Genomic DNA, 8,901 nt, shown 5'->3' on the forward strand with positions numbered 1-8,901 from the left:
AAATTTAACACGTCGGAACTGATATATTTTATTATATTATCTTAAGCATGCATTTCAGTCATTATGTGAATGAAAAATATACATATTTTTCATACAATAAATGAACTATTGTTAAGAATTATTGTAAAATAAACATAACGTTGAAACAGTGACAGTATATAATATTCTTTGTTGAATTTTCAAAATGTGACGATATAAAGTAAAAACGGAAAATACACAAAAAGACAAGCTTATTTAAAATTGCAGTAGGATGATAAGCCGATAATGCTATACATATTAAATATATACATATATACGTGTATATATACAACAAACAGTACATTACCTTTTCAAACACCAAAGAAATCATAAATGCATTCATGTGAAAAAAGTTAATCTGATTTTACAAAGGAACATACACATATATGTACAAATTGAAAAATAAATATTTAAACTAAATATCTTTCATTTCAATTTCTTCATTACTTATCTTACATGAAATCGAAATAAAAGATATGTTATCAGTGTTGGGTTTTGCGCCACACTAACACAGTATTAGTCATATGACGACTTTCCTGCTTAACTGACCTCAAGTACCCCATTATGTGTTTTTTCGGTAACTATATACATGACTGTGTACATATTTATGGTAATGTTATTTAAAACATTCAACGAATGTAAACTATGGTGGCTGATTTGGAACAATTTGCGCGTTGCGTTGTCGATAGCGACAACACAGCCTAAATCGTTATCACCTTTTCGTCTTGTCGCTATCGAAAAGCGCAAAACGTCTTGTCGTCCTGTCACAAATACGTATTTATGACATAGATTTAGGAATTCCGTAATTCGTTCCCTAATTTGTCGTTCTGATCATACTACAAAACTATAATTCCATCCAAATGAACATGTATACATGACGTCTCTTTATGAACCCACATTCCGCAAAAGACGTGCCCTTTTTATTATTTGGTATTTGTATGAGTGCAATAATATATGTAATAAATACATCATTTGTGTTTGTCAAAGTACCTTAACAACCATTTTGTATTTATGTGAGAGTAAACCGAAAAATATGATATCCGGAGCTCCGCACTAAAATTACAAATAATTAATTGAAAAATTGCTGACTCCGTTTAATTTAGTCAGTTCTTTGATATCATGGAATTTGCAACTATCTCGGGAAAAGTTCTGTAGTCATGTTATGCTTTATATAATGCTAATGTTAAAAGATGAGGAAGACAGACCCAATCAAACTAAGTTTGAGATTTTCAACTTTTTGTTTTAGATGTTCTCGAGTGATCAGTAGGTGTGGTTACTGTTTTTTTGTCAACCTTTGGGAAATAGTTTTGAGGATAGAAGAAATATTAAATTAGTGGGCTCATTGCTATTCCGATTTAAGAATTTTTGTTAATTGTATAAGAAACGATTTCACAATACATGTACTTGTGAATTTTTAAGATATAATTTTAATCACATATAAAGTGCATAAGAATTGTTTGGCAACATATTGAATATTTTTTCTTTAGCTTTTACTTGACATTGACAATAACAAAGACATAAGCACTGACTTGGAATTTGGGTGAATCTCTTGATAAGAAAGAAGAAGAAATTTATTCCATATAACATGTTTAAAGAATAAAAGTACTTAAAGCAGCACGCCTCCAGATTCATGTTTATTTTCATGAAAATTTTGAAACTGTATTAAAAAGTAAAATATTGTGAAGTGAACAAAGAAAATATTTTTTACATTGCAAACAGCATAAACAACCAATGTAAATTACCAAAAAGAGGTCAAAATATGCAAAAATAGCCCTTACTGCATAAGTAACGCAGTAGAAATATGGGTAAAAAATACTGCGAAATCGGTCAAAAATCACTCATAACATAAGCATTATTGCTTTTATCTTGAATATTTTTACTTTCCTAAAATGTCAGTACTTTTTACTCAAGTTTTATTTTCTTCCAATATTTTAGCTAATCTGAAGGCATGGAGCTTTAAGTCCATACATTGTAGCACATAATTAATCTCATTTCTAATTTCTTATTTAATATGAAAGCAATGCTGCATTGAATAAAGTATATGGGTTGATTATCATGTAACACAAAGCCATAACTGCATATTGCTTGGGAATATAATATTCAGTTACATTGAACCGAAACAGAAATACATTGGTATTGGATTCTTACTTCTTTGCACAAGCACATGTATTGTCTCTAAGTCCCAGTATACCACATATTACTATTACCTGACACACAACAAAAATTCACAGTGTCAATCAATTAATATGCCATTGAAAGTAGTTCTGTGAGGATAAATATAATAATAGTCTTCAAAGTGAGACGTTTCAATCCACAACTGATCGCCTGCCACAACATAAGCAATTCCTACATTTCCTGCAGAAACTTCTTTATCACTGCTTACAGTCATTGCACTTGTAAGTAATTTTCCGTTCAGTCTCAGTACAACGTGGGCTTTTTTACCATTTCGTGGTTGCACGATAAATATAAAGATGTATGTGCCGGATATTGGTGCTGTAAAGATTCCCGTTGAGGAGCTGTATCCTCCACCATGATTATATAAAACTTCATCAAACACTATCCGTTCGGACTTTCCATAGCGGAAACCCTTCTTGTTCAATACTTTGGCTGAGAATGCGACTTTTCTGACTGATATTAAAAGAACATTAATTAAGAATATTGATACTAATAAATCATCTGAATATGAATAAATAACAAGTATACCTTAAATCAAACTGAGCCTGCAAAGTTTTCAATTTTGACGTTTTTGGCTTCATCATCTAAATTTTGTGATAGACGTACGAGTATATGTATTTACCAGTGAAAGAAATATGATCATCATTGGATGTTGATTTGTAATTTATATAATTTACTTTATATGATGCATTATGAAAGTTTTATTTACAAGGGCTAGTTGATATGTTCGTTAGTATCAATTCAAATGTGTAATTTCTTGTCTTCCTATTAATAAAATACAGTATAAATAGTTGTTTTATATCTTTTATCATTAAAACATGAGCAAACATTCAATAACTATTGATTTATTAGTTTTAATTCAAAACGAATGTACAAGAACGTTATGCTATTGATACATACCTTCTTCTACAGCAATTCTTTTGCTTAAAGCGCTGATCTGACCAGAAAACGTGTCTTTTTCTCTTTCTGCAATACAATTCAAATAAAAGTTCCGAATAACATCCAATACAAAACTGTACTTTATCACACACAAACAGTTACTTTGATTAATCAAATTATTATTCGGTCGGTCGTGGTTCAACTCGACTGTTCTAATTAAACTATTCACAGGTGTATGAACTTTGAAATAATTTAGAATTTATAGTACCTCTTACTCTAAAAGTTGATGTTATGTAGCGAATGACTTTTTATTCAAGTTCATTTGCCTTGATATGAAAAAAACGATGCATAAATTCTTGAAGCAAGCTAGCTTTTGCGTGTACAGTATTTATTAAACTCTTCTTCTCGCTTATATATCACTCAAAAGATTTATTTTTCTTTCAATAAAGTACACTATGACAAAATACCTGAATTTTATATTACATTACACATAATGTCAATTAAAGATGTTGTCTGTTTGCAATGATTCAAACGGGATATAAAATGAGATGTGACCTCAAAATACTTAATTTCCATGCCCCGTGATAACATCGAAAAACTATAAATGTATACGATATTGGTTCAGGGCGTCTATAGAATCACAAATTATAACCAAATTTAAACGAAACCTAAACGAGGTTTATTTATGATGAGCAATTCTGTAAAGAAAACAGAAAAACTGAATTGATCAAAGTATAAATAAAACTGTGTAAAGAAACAAATAACTGTATATAAAATCCGGAGAATCTACATCATTTATTCAGATTGGCTAGTGGCGTAGAGTATAACGGTGATTAATAAATGTTAAAAGGTTGTCTAAAAACTGCGCAAGCAGTAACGGAGAAAATTGCAGTGACAGAGATACGCACCGGTGTTGCACGTTTATTTGATATGCGTGACTGAGAAAATAGTAAACTGCAATGAAAACCCGTCAATTTCATTACACACAAAAAAGTAATAACCAAATCAGACGTATAATTTTCTGTCCTATTGACTCGGGATTAAGTGCTTTTCTAATGCGTCTGCATATTCTCATGCACGTAAAGGAAAACGTTACATTAACCCACAATTTTTATGGTAACTGTACTACATTAACAATGAATTAATACATGTATCAACAAAGTAAAAATTACATGTATATGTAAAATGTCGATATAGTGAATTTAACTAGAACTGTCTCAATCTGACAAGTATCTCCCTGCACGCCCCTTTTATTTATTTTGACTAAGTCCAACTAAAAAGTCTTGTCAGATACAGTATGATATTGTTTAAAATCTTTGTCAATATTTTATAAATAATTGTTTTGCATAGTTAATCTATAGTCATCAAAGTTGAAGATATCTCAAATAGTATTTGGATATGGTTAAATGATGTCTGAGTGCCCTGCTGTTGTGGCTGGATTGTGCCGAGGGCTGCGTTCTGTGAACGACGTCGCCTTGCCAAGTTGATCTTTGTTTTCATCTGTTAGTCCAAATCTAGCGTCATATTGATAAGTATAGAAGGGATCAATATAAATTGACCAAAGTTATTGACCAGGCCTGTCAGCTATGTAGAGAAGACTAGTTAGCGGTACTCAGACACAATATCCTACAATACCCCATATCAAGCGACATAATGGTCAGAATAATGGGGGTTAATATAAAGGTAGTAAACCCGTAATGCTTTTAAAATTTATTAACCCCGCCTATCAGCTATGTAGAAAAAACCTATGTTCGATGCTCATATTCGAAGGCTTTAATGAATTTACCGTTAAGTGATGGTTATAAACGAGAATGAAACACTCTTATAAACGAAACCCAAGGACAATCCAAATGAATATGGAAAACAAGATCAACAAGGAAGAGTGACATTCAAGGAGCAGACATTATGATTGTATGTACGCATAATATAAAAATGGAATAAAACAAAAACCTGAAACTGATAAAAAAAATGTCAAGTGCTACATTGTGACAACACTTGTTGAAACTATAATTCAACGACTGCGTGTCTTTTTTTTACAATATTTTCCTTTCATTCCTAAGTGCTGCTAAGTGCTTAGTCAATATCACACTTCAAAATACGTCTTGTAATTCAAGGCCATCTTTGTTACATAAACGACTGCTCCACATGTGTTTAGTTCTACTTTGACTATCTAAAGCATTTTTTGTTTTAAGAGATATGAAAGGAAGATTGTATTTGGTGAACCACTTAAAAGTTTCTTTCATAATATTCATTAAGAATGCAAAATTGTAAGTTAACTTCCATAATGTTTATGTGTTTTAAAACTTTCTGTGATTAATCATTTGCTTAAAATATAATGAAATAGTTAAATGATATGATTTTGATGCATACCTCTGATATATTTTCAAGTGACATCATGCACACTTTTTCAATGTCTTTCGTTTGTTTTATTTCGTTTGGGTATTACGTCACACCGACACAGTATAGGTCATTTGGCGACGTTCCAGCTTTACTGGTGGAGGAAGACCTCAGGTGCCCTTCTGTGCATTATTTCAGGTACGAACGGGCACCTGAGTAGAACCACCGACGTTTTCAATGTCAATTTGATCTTAATTGACTATATTTTTCCAAAGTTTTCTGTTATAATGATGGTTGACGGAAAATGTTTATATTATTTATCTGCCTAAAATATATTAAATACTGCCCATTTCTTTTTTATAAATTAAGCATTACATGTAATTTCTTTGGCTATTAACAGAAATTTCTTCGGGTATATATGATTTATTTATCGTTATGTGCAGTAAATTATAAATTTGAAAGGATTTATTGCATATGACTTTCACTTGTTCACTCACTTTATACCCTTTGAAGGGCATAATGTGACTTTAGTGTTCGATTTGAATGGTAACACATTTACTGTAGTAAATCTTCTTTAAAAATCTCAGTCTTTTAATTGGTTAGTAAAAATCGACTGTCCTTTTGCGCACTTTCTCGCACAGGCGAAGGTGTTGTTAAGAGGCGTGAACTGTGTATTTATTGATTACACAGTATGAACACATGGAGATATTTTAAGGTCGAACAAAAGATCCCCCCCCCCCCCCCCCCCCAAAAAAAAAACTTAACAATTAGATTTGGAATGTTTTTAATGAATTACTTCGTTATTTTTTGGTACCTAACTTTGAATTGATATCTCCGGACAATGTTAAATAATAATAATATGAAACAAAAAACATTTATTTTTTCAAAGACGTCCATTGTGTTAATTAAACCTTAATGCGTTTAGGGATGTCAGCAAAAAAAAAATTCTTTTTATCAAAAATATTTCAAAAGAAGTCAATATTGTTGCATACGCAAGAAAATCAGCTTCAAAAACAGCCGTTAATCTCGTATGAAGGTAAGAAACTATTTTTTCGACCATTTATATTGTTTGGGAATTTATATATATTTGTAGAAATAGTTACGTAACTGAGTTCGATAACTTCCATTTACAACTAACATCTACAGAAGTGACATAAATCATGGCCCTTCGGAGATTTGTAATCTTCTACAAAAGATAAATCAACCATGACCCTGAGGTCAAAGTTTGCCCCGTCCTTGGGGTCGAATGCCTTATGTAGATAAATGTATTGGAAAACACATCACATCTTTTTGTGGAAAACTACAGTGTTCAAAGCTTAATTATATATTTTGCATGTATCATTGCTTAGAAGATCTCTATAAAAGTTGATGATTCATGCACCTAAGGTCAATATGCTCCCACCCTGGTGGTTATTTAGTAAGTATAAAAAGAAAAAAGAAAAGTAAAGGAAATGTTGGTGAAGTTTCATAAATAGGTTTATTCCCTAATTGAAAAATTATTTTGATTAAACCAAGGTTCGTTCGGGTTTTTCTTTCCCAACCTTTGCTGTGCTCGTTTTTTAGATTCCTGTTACAGCTACTAACCATACGACTGAACCATCCTTTGCTTCTTTTGCGTTTGCAATTAGTATGTCTATACTTATATAGTATGTTGTAAGCAAGAAAATAGTGAATGTCGGCAACACTCTTCTTATATTTGTGGACGGATTTGTACAAAGTCTTTAGCAGAAATTTTAGCACGAAGGGTCTGTGCATATGGTTGTTGTTTTGTGATTTGACCATTTTCTATCCCATAAAATGACCTTTTGTCTTATTACGTTTACATATGTATTATATAGAGAAAAATCTTGCACGACATTCTCTTGGGGGAGTTCAATCATTCATTTTAAAAATATATTGTTCAGTGCTCTTACGTTTAATAATTTGACATTTTTTTTATTTTTTATTTTTACAAAAAAGGTCTTTTGTTTTAATGCAGTTATAAATAGATAAACTTAAGTGATACATCATTATAGTCATTAAATGATAAGTAAACATAATACACTTAAATGAAATATGAAAGACGTTGAGAAGAATTTCATATTATATATTTTGTCTTAGTAAAACGGAACGCTAATGAAAATGTTAACGAACAGCAAAATGTTTGTAATTATCAAAATAGATCAATGTAATACATGTAGTTAATATTGGTTTAACTTTAGTACCTTGCTTTGATGATATGGAACGGAGTTGACTGTCTGTACTATTAAGCCGGCCGCTGAACTCCCTTTTTGTACTCTGAAGGTTCGCGTCGATGGTTGATATACGCTGACTCACTTTTGCCTCCGAATCACTGAGCTTACGTTCGAAATCTGCGTTCATCTCTTGAATAATTATACCTGTTTCATTAACACTTGTTGTCATTTTGTTTTCAAAAGACATTAGTGAATTGGTTGTAGTTATCTTTTGGTCGGTTATAGAATCGTTAAAATTGTCAATTGCACTTTCAACCGATACATTAATCAGTGTCAACTGGTTTTTAATATCTGACTCAAACGCTTTCATTTTGTTTTCAAAAGACATTAGTGAATCGGTTGTAGTTATCTTTTGGTCGGTTATAGAATCGTTAAAATTGTCAATTGCACTTTCAACCGATACATTTATCAATGTCAACTGGTTTTTAATATCTGACTCAAACGCTTTCATTTTGTTTTCAAACTTTTTTACAGTATTTCGCATATGTGTTTTCTCATTAATAAGCATTTTCCGCAAAATTAATGATTGGCTCTTGACATCACTTTTAATCATCGCCTTGGAAGCGTCCGAAATAGTTTTGACGTTTTCATTTGAAAGAGATTGTTCCCCTTCAAATTTGTCCACTTTGTTTCCTATCAATGAAACATCAGCACCGATTTTTTCGATCTTCTTTTCTATTCCTTCGACAACTGTCTTAGTTTCTGCAAGCTCGGATTTTAGATTCTTTGTTTCATAGAGAACATGATCTATTCGTGAAGACAACAAGTCAAAAACTATTTTCGGACTAAGTTCTATTTCTGCCTTACTAATCTGACAAAAACACAATAACAAAAATACAATTTCAAGTCCAACGCGAGACATAGCTTGTGTGTTTGTTAACAAGATCAACGAATAACGTGTTATGGCTGTGAGTATCCTAAAGACTCTATCAAACTATTCTAAACCACAAACTACTTAACATTAAAAAAAGTTATAAATGGTAACCTTTCCTTTTAAACGTATGGTGTCCTGGAAGGGAAATTTATTTGTGCTAATGTGTTACGAAATACTTCATTCCCTCAAATTTGAATACAACAAGTAATGTGACATACCCAAAGTTCATTTCGGTAAACATATCGAGTCAATTGTCGCAAAAACGTTGAAAAGTATTACATTGCTGTGTACTTATTGTCCATTTATCAAAAATATTGTTATGGCTACACCATAATATTAACTTTTATAGCTTAAGTTCAACATATGTGTGCAAAGATTGGGAAT

General features: G+C 31.5%; 1 protein-coding gene across 1 annotated transcript; it reads right to left on the reverse strand.

Annotated features, from left to right (window-relative positions):
* Window positions 1-215: 215 nt before the first annotated feature.
* LOC132731373 (uncharacterized) lies at window positions 216-8,582 on the reverse strand. Its single transcript, XM_060717545.1, has 3 exons — window positions 7,614-8,582; window positions 3,094-3,159; window positions 216-2,646 (listed from the first exon to the last, which is right to left on the reverse strand). The coding sequence occupies exons 1-3, from the start codon at window positions 8,503-8,505 to the stop codon at window positions 2,252-2,254; spliced, it is 1,353 nt and encodes a 450-aa protein (XP_060573528.1). The 5' UTR covers window positions 8,506-8,582; the 3' UTR covers window positions 216-2,251.
* Window positions 8,583-8,901: the final 319 nt, after the last annotated feature.

This window comes from Ruditapes philippinarum, unplaced genomic scaffold (genome assembly GCF_026571515.1).
Source record: "Ruditapes philippinarum isolate M1 unplaced genomic scaffold, ASM2657151v2 ctg1072_1_1_1_1, whole genome shotgun sequence".
NCBI lineage: Eukaryota > Metazoa > Mollusca > Bivalvia > Venerida > Veneridae > Ruditapes > Ruditapes philippinarum.